This window comes from Rana temporaria, chromosome 9 (assembly GCF_905171775.1).
Source record: "Rana temporaria chromosome 9, aRanTem1.1, whole genome shotgun sequence".
Classification (NCBI taxonomy): Eukaryota; Metazoa; Chordata; class Amphibia; order Anura; family Ranidae; genus Rana; species Rana temporaria.
In genome coordinates, this window is record NC_053497.1 from 11,611,605 (window position 1) to 11,634,170 (window position 22,566).

Consider the following 22,566-nt stretch of genomic DNA (forward strand, 5'->3'; position numbering starts at 1 on the left):
TTCTCCTTCTGGTCCCCCCCATGCTCCTCTGTCAACCCGCCTGCTCCTCTGGTCCTCCCCCTGCTTCTTTGTCCCCCCCAGGTGAGCGCTGCGGGGAGGGAGAGGAGGTGAGCGCTGCGGGAAGGGAGAGACAGAGGAGCGGAGGGGGGCGGCGGCGGTCCACTGTCACTGAAGCCGGCCCAGTGAGTCCCAATGGCCAGTCCATCCCTGGCGTCCAAAGGTCTTGTGGTTGGCAGTCAACCCACACAGAAACAATTATTGTACATCGTCTTCCAATGAATCTCGAAGAATAGGATTTTATAGTGAACAATTTAGTGGTGCAAACCTCCAACAGACATCTGGCTATCATTGGCTGGATCGGGTGACAATCGTTTCACATCTGTGGGTACCTTTTTATTATTGTACATAGTGATGAGCGAATCGATTGGCATGCAAATAGGTGAGCTGCTCAAATGCAAGATTTTATGATTCACCTCGTATGCAATCTTTAACATTTTTGTAAAATTTTATAAATTACTATTGCAGGAATGTTTGAGTTGTATGCTTCTCTGCAGACCACACAGATTATAATGCAGATATTTGGGTCAATCGAAGGTTAGCGAATCGTCTCTGGATTCGAACATCACTAGTCATTAGGGTGACCACATTTCCAAACTACTATTCAGGGACACCCCCCCTTCCCAAAAATCAGCTTGTGCTGTAACAAATCACATCACAGTGATTGGACACAAGGCGGGATTTATGATTTCTCCAATCACAAGCAGGGGGAGGGATTGTGCTCCTCCAGGCCAGGACAAGTACTGTCAGTGAGTAAAGCGGTGATGTGGTGGCCTTTTTGGGGACATCAGATTGGCCCAGGGGGGTGGCTGTGTCAGTTTCCTTCCCGGGACACTGTATTGTCCTGGAATGAAGGTGCCCGGGACAGACCTGCAAAATGCGGGACTGTCCCGGGCAATCCGGGACACGTGGTCACCCTACTAGTCATAAGCCCTCAAAACAAATAAGCAAAGTACCCTGTTAAGGGCAGATATCACAGTGAGCAATAAAGAGAGAAACTCAGCAGCCTACAGACGTTAGATGGCCGCCGGCTGTGCATGCACGACCCGGGCCACAGATCGCCGAACAAGCATGCACGTTCACATCAAATGTGCGAGTATGCACCTATGGAGGCGGGAAGGGTAACACTCTGCAGACATCCCCTGGCTCCGGCCTATTTCTGGAAAAAGGCTCTGAAAAGACTCAGGCAGGGGATGTTTGCCACAGTTAAGGCAGACCTACAAAATTCCGAACGTTCCCCAACCTGACTTTTAATGGACTCTTCGAGTGAACGTTCTTTTACATCTGTAGGAACCTTCAGACATCTTACAAAAAAAAACAAAAAAAAACAGTATGTGATACCTTGAGAAGAGACAGGTAACACGTCCCACACAAAGTTAGGAGTTCAAAAGGAATCTTTTTTTTTGTAATTATTTTGGAATCATTCCCTTGATTGATGATTCTCGGTTGACATAGGTTGCCCAGTACACCAGATTAAAGATGGCAAACAAGACTGGGAAGACGATGCGTGAAATCTTGTCAATGCGGCTGACGCTGTTGTAAGTCTTTTTGCCATCCAATGGCTTTAGCTCAGCGTGCGGCGGAGATAGAGGAGGGGGCGGGAGAGCAACATTCTTCGCAATGGTGGCCAAGGCCGGTTCTTTGATGTTCAGTGTGTAGGTTGTCCCCACTATGTTGTAGGTCGTGCTGGACTTCTTTGCCAGGATTATAGGTTCTTTTATCTAGGGGGAGAAGACAAAACAGTATGATGGGGCCAATCAGTGCTGTCACACAATATCAGATTTTCATGATTCACTTTGATGAATAAGCAAAATTCGGTCTGGAGAAAAAAATAGCCAAATCCCCTTCGATTTTTGCCCCCATTTGCACAGAAAGAATGAATATGCAATTTTGCTCTGCAAATTTTTTACTAATACACCACAACATTTTTGTGCATTTCTGCAAATAATTAAAGGGGTGGTTCCCCCTTAAAACAAATTTCTAACAATACATTTGGAAGACTGCTTACACTGCGGGTAGGCTGGCTTTTTTTTTTCCGTACATACCTCGATATCACCGTTTCATCCCTCGACTTCCGTGTATGAGTCTGGTGGGGGTGGGCGTTCCTAGTTGATTGACGTTCCTCCGACCGACGCATACTTGACGTCACGACTTTCCGAAAGAAGCCTAACGTCGCTGCGCAGGCGCCGTATAGAGCCGACTCTATACGGCGCCTGCGCAATGACGTTCGGCTTCTGTCGGAAAGTCGTGACGCGCAGTATGCGCCGGTCGGAGGAACATCAATCAACTAGGTCCAGCAAGACTCATACCCGGAAGCCGAGGGATGAAACGGCGATATGCGATATGATCGAGGTATGTACGAAAAAAAAAAAAAAAAAGCCAGCCTACCCGAAGTGTAAGCAGTCTTCCGAATGTAATGTTAGAAATTTGTTTTAAGGGGGAACCTCCCCTTTAAGCTATCCTAAGGCCTCGTACACACGATAGGTTAAACAGAGGACAGCGGTCTGATGGACCGTTTTCATCGGTCAAAACCGATCGGGTGTGGGCCCCATAGGTTATTTAGCCATCGGTTAAAAAAAAGCCAACTTGCTTTAAATTTGACAGATAGATTCCTAACCGATGGGAAAAAAATGATCGTTAGTAGGCACAACAATCGGTTAAAAATCCACGCATGCTCAGAATCAAGTCGACGCATGCTTGGAAGCATTGAACTTCGTTTTTTTCAGCACATCGTTGTGTTTTACGTCACCGCGTTCTGACACGATCGTTTTTTTAACCAATGGTGTGTAGGCGCGATGGACCATCAGTCAGCTTCATCGGTTAACCGATGACAACGGTCCATCGGTCCGTTCTCATCGGATGGACTGATCGTGTGTACGAGGCTTAAGGGAAGATTTATACGTGCATCTAAATCTCCCTTGCCTCTGAAGCCTGATCCACCATCAGATAAATCGCCAGAGGCTACTGACAGACAGTGAGGAAACTATGTGATGCCGCCTCACCACTTGTTTTAACCCCATTTTTGCCATCAAACGCACCACAACTGCATGCATTGCACGCGGTTGCGGGGCATTTGTGGCACTTCCCCCTTGACTTGGATGTGTAGTGTTCAATGGGCTTACTGCCAACCGCTTACTACATGTGCATAAAGGATTCCCAGAGCACTATGGATTGTCTTAGGCCTTGTACACACGACCGGATCTGTCCGATGAAAACGGTCTGCGGACCGTTTTCATCAGACATGTCCGCTGGGATCATTTGGTCTGATGGCTGTACACACCATCAGAGCAAATTCCCCGCGGACAGGATACACGGTGACGTGGCCGCGACGATGACGCGGCGACGTGCGCGACCCTGGAAGGTCAATGCTTCGGTGAGTCATACAGACGACCGAACATGTCCGACGGACAGGTTTCCAGCGGACATGTTTCTTAGCATGCTAAGAAACATTTGTCCGCTGGAAACCTGTCCACTCGTCCGGGAATCCGGTCCGGTCGGCCGTACAGACGACCGAACATGTCCGCGGAAACTGGTCCGCGGACCAGTTTCAGCAAACATGTTCGGTCGTGTGTACGAGGCCTTAAGAGACAGAACATACAATAGCATCCTACCTTAAGGCACTGCATTATCTGACTGAAACTTCCAACTAAGCTGCCTGATAAGTGATTAGTTATTAAGTCACCCCTGTGAATCATTAAGCTTTGTTTAAATTTAAGCTTCAGCTATTGTGCTCTATTAATAGCTGTTTATTTTAACAGGCCGTAAAGAGATGAGAGGGGAAAATGAGAAAATTATTAGAAAACTTCTACTACTGGTTAAAAAAACAAAACATTTAAACACCATATATCATAATTACCCAACCCAAAAAGACAAACGCTTTCCTTTTTAAATACACCACAAATAGTGCACAATCGTTTTTTTTCATCATGCATATATTAAACAAATATTAAACAACAATATTGTATGCTTTGTTTCTTTAAAAATAGGAAAAATTGCTCATACTGACCAGTCTTATTCTTTGTTTTCGTTTCCCAGAGAATAAAAGGTTAAAGCCCAACAGAACTTTCTGTGCTTCAAAAAGTTGTGCACCGTTTTACAGTTTGTTTTCTTCAGAAAGCAGCAATATACGAAGTAGAAAGTAGGCACTGACATGCCTAATGCCAAGCTAGAGGTAGGGCTTTCTACTCTGCAAACACCATTAGCTAGATTCAGGTAGATTGCCGCAACTTTAAGGCGGCGTAGCGTATCGTATTTACGCTACGCCGCCTTAAGTCAGAGAGGCAAATACTGTATTCACAAAGTACTTGCCTCCTAACTTACGGCGGCGTAGCGTAAATGCGGCAGGCGCAAGCGCGCCTAATTCAAAATAGGCTAAGGGGGCGTTTTTTATGATAATTTGCTTTGACCTGACGTTATTGACGTTATTTTGGAACGGCGCATGCGCCGTCCGCCTACATTTCCCAGTGTGCATTGCGGCTAAGTACGCCGATCGGTCCTATTGATTTCGACGTGGACGTAAATGACGTAAATCCCTATTCACGGACGACTTACGCAAACGACGTAAAATTTTCGAATTTCGAAGCGGGAACGGCGGCCATACTTTAACATTACTATTCCAACTATTTGATGGAATAACTTTAGGCCTGATAAAGCGTTACGTAAACGGCGTATCTGTACTGCGTCGACCGGGCGTACGTTCGTGAATAGGCGTGTCTAGTGATTTACATATTCTACGCCGACCGCAATGGAAGCGCCACCTAGCGGCCAGCCTAAATATTGCACCCTAAGATAGGACGGCGCAAGCCGTCGTATCTTAGATAGGTTTAAGTGTATCTCTGTTTGAGAATACACTTAAACTTAGGCGCAGATTCCGAGTAAGGTAGGCGTATCTACTGATACGCCGACCTAACTCTATGTGAATCTAGCTACATGTTCTCTGTGTTTTGCATAGTTCTAGGTCTGACTCAGCAGGGTGTATGTTGGACATTTGCACAGAGACCACTTATTCAACACAGGGAGTGAGGGTCCATCTCTGAAGCATGCAGAATACTGGCAGGGTACAAGATTTCGATGTAGCGCCCTTCTTGGCTACTTTAAAATAGTGCAAGGACAGCTATTATTATTATGTAATATATATATATTCACACTATATTACCAAAATTATTGCTGTAGGGTTCAATGTTGAGTTGGCCCATCCTTTGCAGCTATAACAGCTTTGACTATTCTAGGAAGGCTGTCCACAAGGTTTAGGAGGGTGTCTATGGGAATGTTGCCATTCTTCCAGAAGAGCATTTGTGAGGTCAGGCACTGATGTTCGTCAAGAAGGCCTGGCTTGCATTTTCAGCTCTTATTCATCCCAAAGGTGCTCTATCGGGTTGAGGTCAGGACTCAGGCCATTCAAGTTCCTCCACCCCAAACTGGCTCATCCATGTCTTTATGGACCTCGCTTTGTGCACTGGTCCAAATCATTTTGGAATGGGGATTATGGTGTGGGGTTGTTTTTCAGAGGTTGGGCTTGGCCCCTTAGTTCCAGTGATAGGAACTCCTAAGGCGTCAGCATACCAAGTTTTTTTGGACAATTTCATGCTCCCAACTTTGTGGGAAGAGTGTGGGGACGGCCCCTTCCTGTTCCAACATGACTGCACACCAGTGCACAAAGCAAAGTCCATAAAGACATGGATGAGCAAGTTTGGGGTGGAGGAACTTGGCCTCAACCCGATTATTATTATTATTATTACTCCTTCTTACCTTGAAAGTCTGTCCTTCCTGGGCGCTTTTACCATCCCAGGCCCAGCCTCTTTTAGTGAAATAATTGACCGTAGCGAACTCAATAAGTGCAGAGAAGACAAAAGTGTAGCACACCGCCATAAACCAATCCATTGCTGTGGCATAGGCCACCTTGGGCAGAGAGTTCCGTGCACTGATACTCAGTGTTGTCATGGTCAAAACAGTGGTGACTCCTATGGTAGAGAGAGAAAGCGGTCATATAGGCACGTTGCTTAAAGTCACTGCATTCACAATTAGGGAATCAATACATTGTATAAAGAAATATTTGTATAACCACTTAAGCCCCGGACCAATATGCTGCCTAAAGACCCAAGGGGTTTTTACAGTTCGGGACTGCGTCGCTTTAACAGACAATTGCGCGGTCGTGCGACGTGGCTCCCAAACAAAATTGGCGTCCTTTTTTTCCCACAAATAGAGCTTTCCTTTGGTGGTATTTGATCACCTCTGCGGTTTTTATTTTTTGCGCTATAAACAAAAATAGAGCGACAATTTTGAAAAAAATGCAATATTTTTTACTTTTTGCTATAATAAATATCCCCCAAAAACATATATACAATTTTTTTTTCCTCAGTTTAGGCCGATACGTATTCTTCTACCTATTTTTGGTAAAAAAAAATCGCAATAATCTTTTATCGGTTGGTTTGCGCAAAATTTATAGCGTTTACAAAATAGGGGATAGTTTTATTGCATTTTTATTTATTTTATTTTTTTTACTACTAATGGCGGCGATCAGCGATTTTTTTCGTGACTGCGACATTATGGCGGACACTTCGGACAATTTTGACACATTTTTGGGACCATTGTCATTTTCACAGCAAAAAATGCATTTAAATTGCATTGTTTATTGTGAAAATGACAGTTGCAGTTTGGGAGTTAAACACAGGGGCCCAGATTCAAGAAGCACTTGCGCCCGCGCAACCATAGTTGCGCGGCGCAAGTGCTTACTTGCTCCGGTGTAACGAGTGCTCCTGATTCAGGAACCTCGTTACACCGAATGCAGCCTAGGATGTGACAAACATAAGCCTCCTTATGCCTTCACATCCCAGGCTGCATTCTTGCGTTGGCCGCTAGGGGGTGCGGCCTTTGTGATCGGCGTGTAGTATGCAAATTGCATACTACCACCGATTCACAAAAGTTGCGCGGGCCCTGCGTACGCAAGGTACGGAGTTTCCGTACGGCGCCTTTAGCATAAGGTTGCTCCTGCTAATAGCAGGCGCAGCCAATGCTAAAGTATAGCTGCGCCTCCCGCTCGCGACGTTCAAATTTCACGTCGTTTACGTAAGTGAACCGTGAATGGCGCTGGACGCCATTCACGTTCACTTACAAGCAAATGACGTCCTTGCGACGTCATTTGCCGCAATGCACGTCGGGAAAGTTTCCCGACGGAGCATGCGCTGTTCGCTCGGCGCGGGAGCGCGCCTAATTTAAATGATTCCCGCCCCCGGCGGGATCATTTACATTAGGCAGCCTTGCGCCCGGCTATTTAGCATATCGCCCGCGCAATTTACGGAGAAACTGCTCCGTGAATCGCGGGCAAAGCGCAATATTTGCGTGGGCGTAGAGAAAAAAATTTGCTCTTTGCCCACGCAAATATTGCGCGATTCTACTTGAATCTGGGCCAGGGGGCGCTGTAACATTTAGTGTTCACTTTGTGTGTGTTTACAACTGTAGGGGGGTGTGGCTGTAGAACTGACGTCATCGATCGAGTCTCCCTTATATAAGGGATCACTCGATCGATACGCCGCCACAGTGAAGCACGGGGAAGCCGTGTTTACATACGGCTCTCCCCGTTCTTCAGCTCCGGGGAGCGATCGCGACGGAGCGGCTATAAAGGAATAGCCGCGCCGTCGTCCCAGATCGCTCCCTGAGGCTTACCGACCGCCGCATGTAGCGGGGGGGGGGGGGGGGGTCCTGATCGGACCCCCGACCCACGTCAAGCAGAGGACGTACATGTGCCTGTCCGTGCCATTCTGCTGACGTATATCTACATGAGGAGGTCGGCAAGTGGTTAAGGCCCAGGTGCCTCTGTAAAAAAACAAAGGATACCCTTAAAAAAAGAAAAATAATACTTTTAGTACTTACCGTTTCAGGAGGCTGAAGTCTTTCCCATCATGTAGAGCTCCAGGAGCCACTTTCAAGTTTGTGGTTTTAAGCGACCCTTTAACCACTTAAGGACCGCCTCCTGCACATATACGTCGGCAGAATGGCACGGCTGGGCACAAGCACGTACAGGTACGTCCTCTTTAAGTGCCCAGCCGTGGGTCACGGGTGCACGCCTGCGACCCAGTCCGAAGCTCCGTGGCCGCGGGACCCGCGGACCCGATCGCCGCTGGAGTCCCGCAATCGGTCCCCGGAGCTGAAGAACGAGGAGAGCTGTGTGTAAACACACCTTCCCCGTTCTTCACTGTGGCGCTGTCATTGATCGTGTGTTCCTTGATATAGGGAAGCACGATCAATGACGTCACATGTCCAGCCCCGCCCCCCTACAGTTAGAAACACATATGAGGTCACACTTAACCCCATCAGCGCCCCCTGTGGTTAACTCCCAAACTGCAATTGTCATTTTCACAGTAAACAATGCATTTTTATAGCATTTTTTGCTGTGAAAATGACAATTGTCCACCATAATGTTGCGGTCACGAAAAAAATCGCTGATCGCCGCCATTAGTAGTAAAAAAAAAAAAATTATAAAAATGCAATAAAACTATCCCCTATTTTGTAAACGCTATAAATTTTGCGCAAAGCAATTGATAAATGCTTATTGCGATTTATTTTTACCAAAAATAGGTAGAAGAATACGTATCGGCCTAAACTGAGGGAAACATTTTTTTTATATATTTTTGGGGGATATTTATTATAGCAAAAAGTAAAAAATATTGAATTTTTTTCAAAATTGTCGCTCTATTTTTGTTTATAGCGCAAAAAATAAAAACCGCAGAGGTGATCAAATACCACCAAAAGAAAGCTCTATTTGTGTGAAAAAAAGGACGCCAATTTTGTTTGAGAGCCACGTCGCACGACCGCGCAATTGTCAGTTAAAGCGACGCAGTGCCGAATCGCAAAAACTGTCCGGGTCCTTTACCTGCATTTTGGTCCGGGTCTTAAGTGGTTAAAAAGATTATAGCAATGCCATAAAATGTCCATCCACAAATGGAAACCTCCACAAGGGGATTAGAAGCAAAATGCAGGCAGGAGCACCAGAGTATAAAATAGAAAGAGAGGCGCCTCTAAGTGTAGCAATACGTCGCCAAATGTACTTTTATTAAATGTAACCATATTGCTACACTTAGAGGCGCCTCTCTTTCTATTTTATACTCAGTTGTGACATGACGCTACTTGTATATCAAGACATCGCTTGTATATCAAGGCAAAATGCATTTAAACATTTTGCTTGTCTTGCAAAACGCTCTCAAACCAAGTTACTCTCAAACCAAGGTTTTACTGTACTTCCTGTTGCGTTCAACTTACCAAACACGGTCCTGGCTGGGACTGACTCCCTGTTGAGCCAAAAGGACACTTGTGAAAGGATGACGGTCATTATACACGGTAGGTAGGTCTGTATGACAAAGTATCCAATTTTCCTCTTCAGGTGGAAGTGAGTAGTCATGACAATGTATTCACCTAACAGGTAGGTAGGATAAAAAATAATGCTTTAATTAAAACATAAGTGGAACATTTTAAGAGTTCAGATTTATACGTTGCGACATTTTTGAAAACAACGACTGAACTATGGACAGGGTTGTTTATTGGGTCGTAATAGACCAAGGGGAACCTCTGGGCGCACACATGTGGAGGGGCTGGTAGGATACCATGAGGACCACTTCAGATGATATTCTTTTCAATCGAACAAAAATGAATAGGTCTAATGTCACATTATGATGACAAATAATTAAAGGGGTTGTAAAGCTTTGTGTTTTTTCACCTTAAATGGGTTGTAAAGGTAAAAAAAAAAATCCTCAATAGCTTCCTTTACCTTAGTGCAGTCCTCCTTCACTTACCTCATCCTTCCATTTTGCTTTTAAATGTCCTTATTTCTTCTGAGAAATCCTCACTTCCTGTTCTTCTGTCTGTAGGGCCTCGTACACACGACCGGACATGTCCGCTGAAACTGGTCCGCAGACAGATCCGATCGTGTGTACGGCCTAGCGGACAGATTTCCAGCGGACAAATGTTTCTTAGACATGTCCGCTGGGAAGCTGTCCGGCGGACATGTCCGCTTGTTAGTACGTCTAACCAGCAGACAGAAATCCTGCGCATGCGTCAAATTGATTCGACGCATGCGTGGAAGCATTGAACTTGCGCGATAGAGAACGTCGGTGTCGATCTACGTCACCGCGTTCTCTGTCCGCGCGGATTTCGGTTTGATGGTGTGTACAGCCATCAGACCGAAATCTCCCAGCGGACATGTCCGATGAAAACGGTCCGGCGGACCGTTTTCATCGGACTGTCCGCTCGTCTGTACGGGGCCTTACTCCACACAGTAATGCAAGGCTTTCTCCCTGGTGTGGAGTGTTGTGCTCGCCCCCTCCCTTGGACTACTGGAGAGTCAGGACGCCCACTAACACACAGCTCCTTTCTCTATCTGCAACGTAGAGAGCGTCCTGACTCTCCTGTAGTCCAAGGGAGGGGGGCGAGCACGACAATCCACACCAGGGAGAAGAAAAGGTAAAGAACAGCTGAAAAGCTCGCCAAATAATGAGAATTGGCAAAAAAATAATTCCCCATTAATGCAGCCTGATTTGCCCCCTTTAGCAAGTTTCCAACAAGAAGTACACATCCTATGCTAATAATCCTAAAATGTCATGAAATAAGTGTCACCAATGCGGTCTGTCATCTTCACATATAATAAAGGTTACCTGTACTCGATCGGATGGTCTCAGTCCCTAACACCAGGCCAAGCAGGTCATATTGGTTGAGTCTAGAGCCATCCGGGGCTACGGCAACCGATTTGTCAGAGCCATTCGTCCAAGCATAAACCACTTCTGTACTGGGATAGGCATCTGTAGGACAAGCACACAGATTACTGGGGGTTCAAACTGCCCACCGCATATCTACAAAGTAAGAAAAACTATTGTTGTCTATCTAAGAATATCTATCTATCTATCTATCTATCTATCTATCTATCTATCTATCTATCTATCTATCTATCTATCTCTCTCTCTATCTATCTATCTATCTATCTATCTATCTATCTATCTATCTATCTATCTATCTATCTATCTATCTATCTATCTCTCTATCTCTCTATCTATCTATCTATCTCTCTATCTATCTACAGTGGGGATCGAAAGTTTGGGCACCCCAGGTAAAAAATTTGTATTAATGTGCATATCGAAGCCAAGGAAAGATGGAAAAATCTCCAAAATGCATCAAATTACAGATTAGACATTCTTATAATATGTCAAAAAAAAGTTAGATTTTTTTTTTCATCATTTACACTTTCAAAATTACAGAAAACAAAAAAATGGCGTTTGCAAAAGTTTGGGCACCCTGCAGAGTTAATATCTTGTACTGCCCCCTTTGGCAAGTATCACGGCTTGTAAACGCTTTTTGTAGCCAGCCAAGAGTCTTTCAATTCTTGTTTGAGGTATCTTTGCCCATTCTTCCTTACAAAAGTCTTCCAGGTCTTTGAGATTTCTGGGCTGTCTGTCACGCACTGCTCTTTTAAGGTCTATCCATAGATTTCCAATTATGTTGAGGTCAGGAGATTGTGAAGGCCATGGCAAAACCTTCAGTTTACGCCTCTTGATGTAATCCCCCGTGGATTTTGGATCATTATCCATTTGTAGAAGCCATCCTCTCTTTAACTTCAGCTTTTTCACAGATGGCATCAAGTTACCATCCAAAATTTGCTGAAATTTTATTGAATCCATTTTTCCTTCTACTCGTGAAATGTTCCCTGTGCCACTGGCTGCAGTACAACCCCAAAGCATGATTGATCCACCCCCATGCTTCACAGTTGGACAGAGGTTCTTTTCATTAAATTCTGTGTCCTTTGTTCTCCAAACATACCTTTGCTCATTCCGGCCAAAAAGTTATATTTTAACCTCATCGGTCCACAGAACTTGTTTCCAAAATGCATCAGGCTTGTTTTATGTTCATTTGCAAAGTTCAAACGCTGATTTTTGTGGTGAGGACGTAGAAGAGGTTTTCTTCTGATGACTCTTTCATGAAGACCACATTTGTACAAGTATCTCTTTATAGTGGAATAGTGTACCACAACTCCAGTGTCTGCCAGATCTTTCTGGAGGGATCGTGCAGTCAAACGTGGGTTTTGAATTGCTTTTCTCACAATCCTGCGAGCTGTTCTGTCTGATATTTTTCTTGGTCTTCCAGATCTTGCTTTAACTTCCACTGTTCCTGATGACTGCCATTTCTTAATTACATTCCGAACAGAGGATATTGACATCTGAAAAAGCTTTGCTATCTTCTTATAGCTTCTCCAGCTTTGTGAGCGACAACTATTTTCACTTTCAGTTTTCTAGACAACTGCTTAGAAGAACCCATGGTGCTGATTGTTGGGGGAGGGTCAGATGAGTCTGGGCATTTAAAACCTTTGAGATTGACATCACCTGGTCTTCCCAGACGATGATTGAGAACAATCCATGACACTGGCAGGTCTCAGCTTTGCAAAGGGGGCCGTGCATGCTATAAATTCTGCAGGGTGCCCAAACTTTTGCAGACGCCATTTTTTTGTTTTCTGTAATTTTGAAAGTGTAAATGATGGAAATAAAATCTAAGGGGTAGATCCACAGAGCGAGTACGCTGGTGTATCTACTGATACGCCAGCGTACTTTCAAATTACCCGCGTCGTATCTTTAGTTTGAATCCTCAAACCAAGTTACGACGGCATCTGGGTTCGATCCGACAGGCGTACGGCTTCGTACGCCTTCGGATCGTAGGTGTAATACTTCGACGTCCGCTGGGTGGAGTTTGCGTCGTTTTCCGCGTCGGGTATGCAAATGAGCTTTTTCCGACGATCCACGAACGTACGTACGGCCGTCGGCTTTTTCCGGCGTATAGTTTAAGCTGCTATTTTGCGGCTTATAGATAGACTTGCCATGTTAAGTATGGCCGTCGTCCCCGCGTCGAAATTTGAATTTTTTTATTTTTTTTTTGCGTAAGTCGTCCGTGAATAGGGTCGGACGTAAGTCACGTCTAAGTTCAAAAAATTTAACTTAGCCAGGTAAGATATGGCGGCGTAGTGTATCTCTGATACGCTGCGCCTATCCATTTCTATGTGGATCTGGCCCAAACTTTTCCTTGTAATAGGAATAAAAGTGACCCAATTTTTTTAATTTTTTATAAACAGTGTAAAAAAAATAAAAATCAAGTAAAATAAATAAGATTTTTTTTTTTTTAAAAGCCCCCTGTATAAACACAGCTTCCCCGTTCTTCACTGTGGCGCTGTCATTGATCGTGTGTGTTCCCTGATATAGGGAAACACGATCAATGATGTCACACGTCCAGCCCCGCCCCTCTACAGTTAGAAACACATACGAGGTCACACATAACCCCTTCAGCGCCCCCTAATGGTTAACTCCCAAACTGCAATTGTCACTTTCACAGTAAACAATGCATTTTTATAGAATTTTTTGCTGTGAAAATGACAATGGTCCCAAAAATTGTGTCAAAATTGTCCGAAGTGTCCGCCATAATGTCGCGGTCATGAAAAAAATCGGTGATCGCCGCCATTAGTAGTAAAAAAAAAATTATTAATAAAAATGCAATAAAACTATCCCCTATTTTGTAAACACTAAAATTTTTGCGCAAACTAATCGATGAACGTTTATTGCAATTTTTTTTTACCAAAAATATGTACAAGAATACGTATCGGCCTAAACTGAGGAAAAAAACGTTTTTTTTTTATATTTTTGGGGAATATTTATTACAGCAAAAAGGAAAAAATATTGAATTTTTTTCAAAATTGTCGCTCTATTTTTGTTTATAGCGCAAAAAATAAAAACCGCAGAGGTGATCCAATACCACCAAAAGAAAGCTCTATTTTTGAGGAAAAAGGGACGCCAATTTTGTTTAGGAGCCACGTCGCACGACAGCGCAATTGTCAGTTAAAGCGACGCAGTGCCGAATCGCAAAAACTGGCCCGGTCCTTTTCCCTGGATTTTGGTCCGGGTCTTAAGTGGTTAAGATACCTCTCAACTCAACTCAACTATTTTATTCTCTAGGGTCTCTACAAAAATTTACACACAGAAGTCTATTCTTTTGATGTAAAAGATAAATTGTTCCACTGATAAAGAATGTTCTGATATTTGACAGACTGCCCATATTTTACAGCTGTGGCTTCAGCAGAGCAGAGAGAATTCTCTGCATAGAAAGATTGGCAAATACCGTACTTTGTCAAGATCGCAACGGGAAAAAAAAAATCGCCATAACGATTCTTGACGATTAATCGCGCAGCTCTATCAACGAATATTGACAAAGGGGCAGTTCCACGTACCTGCGCGTAATCTTCCGCCGGGCGCATCGTATCTAAGATACACTACGCCGCCGTAACTTATTTATTTTATTTCGAATCCTGAAAGAATTTGCGCCGTAAGTTACGGCGGCGTAGTGTATCTCTGGCGGCGTAAGGGCGCGGAATTCAAATGGATGTAATGGGGGCGTGTTTTATGTAAATACGTTGTGACCCCGACGTAAACAACGTTTTTTTTTTAACTGCGCATGCGCCGTCCGTGGGGGTATCCCAGTGCGCATGCTCGAAATTAAACCGGAACCAGCCAACGCTTACGACGGTGACGTCATTCTACGCAAATTCCTATTCGCGAACGACTTACGCAAACGACGTAAAAAAATTCAAAATTGTACGCGGGAACGACGGCCATACTTAACATTGAGTACGCCTCATAACAGCAGCTTTAACTATACGCCGGAAAAAGCCGAACGCAAACGACGTAAAAAAAAAGGCGCCGGCCGGACGTATGTTCGTGGATCGCCGTAACTAGCTAATTTGCATACTCGACGCGGACTTCGACGGAAACGCCACCTAGCGGCCGGTGGAAAAAATGCACCTAAGATCCGACGGCGTACTAAGACGTACGCCTGTCGGATCGACCCGAGATGCCGTCGTATCTTGTTTTGTAGATTCGAAACAAAGATACGACGTGGGAATTTTAAAATTACGCCAACAGATACGCCGGCGTAATCCTTTTGTGGATCTGCCCCAAACTATTTAACTCCTCGTGTGGGCCCAATTTTGTTACATTAGAAAAATCTATGGATTTGCCTTTTTTAAAGTGTCTTACCATAAAAAGTGAACAGGTGAATATGAATAATGTAAACCACTTCCCGACCCGCGTATTGTAAATGTACGTCCTCTTTTTAAACATGGATATCTCAGTAACGGCAGCAGCTGCTGCCACAACTGAGATATCCATGTTTTCAGCGGGCGGCCGTGTAAACGATAACGGCGGTCTCCGCGGCGGATTCGCCGCGAGATCGCCGTTATCGGTGGCGGGAGAGGGCCTCCCGCCGCTTTTCCGCACCCTCCGCCGCTTACCGGAGCCGTCGGTAGCGGCGGAGGAGATCCGATGTTGCCGCCTGGAGAGTGAGGACTTGAGTGAGGGCAAGATGGCCCCCACCCGTCCCCATAGCTCTGCTGGGCGGAAGTGACGTCAAAACGTCAGTCCCGCCCAGCCTCTTAAAGAGACAATTTTTTTTTTGTCATTTTTTTAAATGACAAATTTTCCTTTTTTTTTTCTTGCATTTAAGCCTAAATATGAGATCTGAGGTCTTTTTGACCCCAGATCTCATATTTAAGAGGACCTGTCATGCTTTTTTCTATTACAAGGGATGTTTACATTCCTTGTAATAGGAATAAAAGTGATCATTTTTTTTTTTTTTTATATTTTAGTGTAAAAAATAATAAAATCAATAAAATGAAATAAGAAAACAAAAAAATTTTTTTTTTAAAGCGCCCCGTCCCGACGAGCTCGCGCGCAGAAGCGAACGCATACGCGAGTAGCGCCCGCATATGAAAACGGTGTTCAAATCACACAAGTGAGGTATCGCCGCGATCGTTAGAGCGAGAGCAATAATCATAGCCCTAGCTCAAAAAATGCAACTTATAGAATTTTTTAAACGTCGCCTATCTAGATTTTTAAGGGTAAAAGTTTGACGCCATGCCACGAGCGGGCGCAATTTTAAAGCGTGACATGTTGGGTATCATTTTACTCGGCCTAACATTATCTTTCACAATATATAAAAAAATTGGGCCAAATTTATTGTTGTCTTATTTTTTAATTCAAAAAAGTGAATTTTTTCCAAAAAATGTGCGCTTGTAAGACCGCTGCGCAAATACGGTGTGACAAAAAGTATTGCGATGACCGCCATTTTATTCTCTAGGGTGTTAGAAAAAAATATATATAATGTTTGGGGGTTTTAAGTAATTTTCTAGCAGAAAAAAATGTTTTAGTCTTGCAAACACCAAATCTGAAAAACACCTAAGGTCTGGAAGTGGTTAATGCATACACAGATACTTACAGCTTCCAAATTTCAGTGGGCAAGCATGAACATCCATAGGGAAATCTTCCAGGTGCATTGTGCATTCCGCATGTATTGTAAGCCTGTAACAATAAAACAATACAGGAACTTCAGGCAGATAGAAAAGACACACATTAGTGCAGCTTTGTATTCAATAATACATCATTACATTTATTTCTTCTTTTTAACCACTTAAGACCCGGACCAAAATGCAGCTAAAGGACCAGGCCCCTTTTTGCGATTTGGCACTGCGTCGCTTTAACTGACAATTATGCGGTCGTGCGACGTGGCTCCCAAACAAAATTGGCGTCCTTTTTTCCCCACAAATAGAGCTTTCTTTTGGTGGTATTTGATCACCTCTGCGGTTTTTATTTTTTGCGCTATAAACAAAAATAGAGCGACAATTTTGAAAATAATTCAATATTTTTTACTTTTTGCTATAATAAATATCCCCCAAAAATATATAAAAAAACTATTTTTTTACTCAGTTTAGGCTGATACGTATTCTTCTACATATTTTTGGTAAAATCAATAAGCGTTGATCGATTGGTTTGCGCACAATTTATAGCTTTAACAAAATATTGCATTTTTATAAAAAAAATTTTTTTTACTACTAATGGCGGCGATCAGCGATTTTTTACGTGACTGCGACATTATGGCGGACACATCGGACAATTTTGACACATTTTTGGGACCATTGTCATTTTCACAGCAAAAAATGCATTAAAAATGCATTGTTTATTATGAAAATGACAATTGCAGTTTGGGAATTAACCACAACGGGGGCGCTGAAGGGGTTAAGTGTGACCTCATCTGTGTTTCTAACTGTAGGGGGGGTGTGGCTGTAGGTGTGACGTCATCGATTGTGATTCCCTATATAAGGGAACACACGATCGTTCACAGCGCCACAGTGAAGAACACAGTGTTTACACACAGCTCTCCCCGTTCTTCAGCTCCGGGGACCGATCGCGGGACCAATGAATGGGCTGCTGTGCCTGCGCAAATGTGGGCCGCCAAAACACATACATGTGAACCAGCTAGGCCCAAAATAAGCCCATCAAGCAGTTAAATATAGACAGTAATGCCATGTGCTGTAAATTATGCTGTGTCCTCTAAGGCCTCACTCAGCCTGGACTGCAGGTCTGTTCATTTTTTTAAAAAGTTCCTCTATTTTACACATGGCATGGCATGGGGATAGGGAGCCAGGGAAGGAGAAAGAAGACCTTACCTTGTCCTGGCAAGCTCAGCTCCAGCCTCTGATCTAAATAATTCTCCACAGTCCACACACACTGCTAGCCGCTGCCTAGTTTCACTTGACAAAGCAGGAACCAGGCAGCACTCCTCTCCATTCCGCAGTCTCACTCCTCCGAGGTACACTGGTCACTAAACACTGCACGCATAGCAAGGGGCGGGCCATAGCATCAGTGGAATTCAAGGCCCCACCCACCCATGGCCAGGGCCGCTACTCTATCTAAAAAGAAAGCAGCACTGGCACTGGCTGCACACCGCTGATGATTTTCAGGGCCGATTTGCGGGCAGCACGCGGGCATAACGGGCGGCTCTGCTTTGGGCCCCTAACAGAGACAGGGCCCTGGGCAGCTTCACCGTTTGCCCTGCGGTAAAGACGGCTATGGTTATATATCAAATACACTTTTTATCTATCAAAAAGTGTTTCCCAGTGCTAAACCTTTCATCCAAATTTTAAATTGCTGCATTTGTAAATTTTAAAGCCAATATAAAGGAATAGTAGTGGATTTAATTAACCTTTTTTTTGGTTAATTCTCCTTTAAGGGGGTGTGGCAGGGGGGCGTGTCATATGCCTACATACGTTTTCTAACAGGTGTCCCTCATTCCCATCTCAAAATGTTGGGAGGTATGCAAGTACCATAAACTGATCATGTTTTAGATGGCCTTTAATGGTTTCTCAGAGCCACGGGGCCACGACCTGGAGCCTGCAGTGTCCTACAGAGTTCCCCTACAGTGAACACTTCATAATTGGCAGGGAGCTCAGTCACATGACAATGTTATGGACAGTGGACAGTGTTTCAGTAACCGCTACCAGACAAGTCACCTCATAGTGTACAGCAGGGTCCCGTTATATGTGAGTCTCAGCAGCTTGTTGGGTGTTGTCATGTTATGAGCAACTGATTTCTTCCCATTGTGAAAGAAAGTGTCCGGGGTCCAGATCTTGCTGGCCAACAGGTTATTCAGAGGCAGGGTTTTTATAGGCCCGTCGAATTTTAATCGCTCGTCCAGCCAGCTTTGTCGGAAGAAGACATCTATAGTATACTCCTAAAAGAGAGAGATGTCAAAAGATGTAAGTACAAGAAATGAAGCGTCTAAATCACAGGTGTCAAACATAAGGCCCGCGAGCCGTGTCCGGCCCTAAAGGCCATTTCATGTGGCCCTTGCCCTCCTCTGGTCCTCCTCTATACCCTTACTTTCTGCTTTTAAGCAATGCATCCAGCTTCTTCCCAGCAGCAGCTTAAAGCGGTGTTTCACCCTAAAAAACAACTTTCTAGCATGTCATTCAGCATAGTAGCGCGAGCTACAGTATGCCTTTATATTTTTTTTTTTGGCGCCGTACTCACTGTTTAATCGCGTAGTAAAGTTTCAGACTCCCCGCGGGGAATGGGCGTTCCTATGCAGAGGGCTTGTGATTGACGGCCGGCTATGGCGCTTCACGAAAATAGCCGGAGTAGGACTCGGCTCTTCACGGCGCTATACGGTGCCTGCGCACAGACATCGGAGCTGACTGCGCAGGCGCCGTGAAGAGCAAACTCCTATTTCGGCTATTTTCGTCAAGCGTGACGCGCCATTGCCGGCCGTCAATCACGAGCCCTCTGCATAGGAACGCCCATTATCCTGAAACTTTACTACGCGATTAAACAGTGAGTATGGCGCCAAAAAAAAATATAAAGGCATACTGTAGCTCACGCTGCTATGCTGAATGACATGCTAGAAAAAAAATTTTTTTAGGGAGAACCCCCGCTTTAAGGAAAGGGGGGGTGCACTGTGATGTAAGGGAGGGTGGGGGACTCAACTTCTGATGGTGGGGGGGCTCTTGACATCTAATGTAAGGGGAGGGGATACGCTGGACATCTAATCTTACAGATACAACCGGCCCTTTTGAGGGCCATCATAATGCAGATAGGGCCCTTGATGAAATTGAGTTTGACACCCCTGATCTAAATGTACAAAACACAATTTCAGGTCTAACATTTGTACTACACGACCTATATTGTATGCATTCCTTCCATTTTTGGGGTATTGAGAAGCACCAGGTACAAAGGACCAAGGTGGCTGTTCTTTAGGAGATGCTAGTCTCTATCAAATCATAATGAAGGTCCTCAAGGGCAATTTATGGTGATACCAAGAACCATTGCTGAAGCCCTGAAGAGGGGGCCCTTTTCCCCTGAAACATGTTGGCTTTATCAGATGCTTTTAACTGGTAAATGATTCAAAAGAACATTTTCAGCGATGTGATTCTTTTTGGTAGATGCCCCTCAATACACGCTCAAGATCTGACCATCTTAAAAAAAAAAAAAAAGACCATGGGCCAGATTCACAGTCAGCTTACGCCAACGTATCTGTTGATACGCTGCGTAAGTTCTGTGATGCGCCGTCGTATCTATGCGCCGTATTCAGGGAACAAGATACGCCTGAATTTTGCCAAGATACGACCGACGTAAGTCTCCTACGCCGTCGTATCTTGGGTACATATTTACGCTGGCCGCTAGGGCCGCTTCCGTTGATTTACGCGTTGAATATGTAAATGAGCTATATACGCTGATTCACAAACGTACTTGCGCCCGTCGCAGTAAGCTACGCCGTTTTACGTAAGGCGTACGTCCGGTGTAACGTTACGACTCATAAAGCAGGGGTAAGTCATGTTAAGGTATGGACGTCGGAACAGCCGTCGGATTTTACGTCGTTTACGTAAGTCGTCCGTGAATGGGGCTGGGCGTAAGTTACGTTCACGTCGAAAGCATTGAGCCGACGTATCATAGGGAGTATATGCGACGTGAATCTGAGCATGCGCGCGCATGCGCCGTTCGTACGGCCATGCATTTACATGGGGTCACGATTCATTTTAATACAACACGCCCACTACCTGCCTACTTTGAATTACGCGGGCTTACGCCGGCCCATTTACGTTACGCCGGCGCATATGGGAGCAAGTGCTTTGTGAATACTCAGCTTGCCTCTCAATGTTACATCGGCGTAGCGCATATGAGATGCGCTACGCCGGCACAAAGATGCGCGGAGCTACGTGAATCTGGCCCCATCTGTTTAATTATTTGTTTATTTTGATCAGGAAAATGATCAGGAACTTTTGCTTAAAAGAGTGATCCTCTATACATGCATGGGGCAGCACAATGGCTTGCAACACTAAGGTACCTGGTTCAAATCCAACTCAGGACAAGACCCTCATAGAGTTTACATGTTCTTCCTGTTCTTGTGGAGGTTTACTCCAAGTACAGTGGAACCTCGGATTGCAAGTAACGCGGTTAACAAGCGCTGTTTTTTTTTTAAATCCTGACTTGGTTTGTGAGTGTTGTCTCGCAAAACGAGCAGGATACAAGCCAAAGTGGTGTGCAATACCGCGTTTGGCCTGAGGTGGGAGCCGAACAGCGCCGAGGTGTTCAAAAATGCTTGGAAAATCTCGGAAATACTCTGTTCACGAGCCTTTCCAAGTTCAGCCGAGGTGTCCTCAGGCCTTTCCGAGTGATTACAAGGCTCTCCGGCACCCCCCACCTCTGGCCACATACGGTATTGCATGCCATTAAAGTCAATGCGGATCAAATTATTTTTGTTTCCATTGATTTCTATGGGGAAACTTGCTTTGATATGTGAGTACTTTGGATTACGAGTTCTCCTGGAGCGGATTATGCTCGTAATCCAAGGCTCCACTGTACTCCCACATTTCAAAGACGTGCTGCTACGTTACATGCATCTTGTCTACATTGGCCCTGGTATGTGTATGTATGCATATGAGGTTAGAGGCCTCAGATTGTAAGATCCTTGAGGGCAGGGACTGATGAGAATATACAATATGTAAAGCGCTGCGTACATTTTCATGTTTTATGAAAAGTTCGCATTCTTGCAAAATCACTTACCATGTCTGTGTCTGAAACAGGACCAAAACTGGTGACGTATATTTCAGTCTTAACTTCTGTTACTGATTCTAAAAAAATAAGAAGCGATCGCATTACTACAAACTATAACGCATCATAACAAATGTCTATATAAAAGTATATCACAAACTAATGTGCTTGCAATGTTTTTCAGCGCAAAGCGTTCTTTGATTGGACAAGGTGGAGAGGTGGGGCATTGACATCATGCTCTTCACCTCCAATCAGAGAACCCTTTGCATTCTTTCAGAAAATGCAAAGCATTCTCTGCAATGGCGCCCATGCCAAGTGTGACCCAAAAAGACAAAATGTGCCGCTCAGGTGGCGTTGCTTTAACGGACTATTGTGCGGTCGTGCGACCTTGCACCCAAACAAAATGTATCTATTTTTTTCCCCACAAATGGAGCTTTCTTTTGGCGGTATTTGATCACCACTGCGGTTTTTATTTTTTTGCGCTATAAACAAAAAAAGAGCGACAATTTTGAAAAATCAAACAATATTTTTTTTACTTTCTGCTATAATACATATCCCCAAAAAACATATAAAAAAACGAATTTCTTCATTAGTTTAGACCAGGGGTCTCCAAACTACGGCCCGCGGGCCACATCCGGCCCGCCAGGCCATTTCTTCCGGCCCGCAGCGTGACTCCTTAGTCCACCTGTTAGTTCAGGAATCTGCGCTGCATATTCGCCCCAGGCAATATGCAGCGCAGGTCCCGCAATCCCTCCCGGCATCTCACTGTGTGTGTTGGCTGCTGGGACCACGGCATCCCAGCAGCCAATAAGGTGTTTAGGGCAGACCGGTTGCCGCCTCCCTGCTCCCGCCTCCCGCCTCGCTGTTAACCAGTAGCGAGTGTGCAATACCAGCGGGGCGGGAGTCGGGAGATGCAGCAGGTCTGCACAGCCAGTGACGGAGAGTGGAGACGCGCTGGACACATGCAAGGAGGGGGGCTGATACACTTGAGTGGGGGTGGGTTGAATGGCGCTGATGGGGCACAAACATCTGGGGGCTGATGACTCTGATGGGGACACACGTGGAGGGGGTTTTTCAGACCGATTTGGACACAAATTTTGGGGGGCTGATGACT

The 22,566-nt window shown here is 44.8% G+C and overlaps 1 protein-coding gene across 1 annotated transcript in view; it reads right to left on the reverse strand.

The window, feature by feature from the left end:
• Positions 1-912: 912 nt before the first annotated feature.
• GABRA3 (gamma-aminobutyric acid type A receptor subunit alpha3) overlaps positions 913-22,566 on the reverse strand; it is a 78,314-nt gene continuing 56,660 nt past the window's right edge. Inside the window, exons 4-10 of the mRNA XM_040322784.1 lie at positions 21,465-21,532; positions 18,416-18,636; positions 16,345-16,427; positions 10,701-10,844; positions 9,313-9,465; positions 5,806-6,017; positions 913-1,778 (exon numbers count right to left, since the gene is read on the reverse strand). Coding sequence (XP_040178718.1) covers positions 1,467-1,778; positions 5,806-6,017; positions 9,313-9,465; positions 10,701-10,844; positions 16,345-16,427; positions 18,416-18,636; positions 21,465-21,532 — 1,193 coding nt within the window. The 3' untranslated portion in view covers positions 913-1,466. The remainder of the gene's footprint in view (positions 1,779-5,805; positions 6,018-9,312; positions 9,466-10,700; positions 10,845-16,344; positions 16,428-18,415; positions 18,637-21,464; positions 21,533-22,566) is intronic.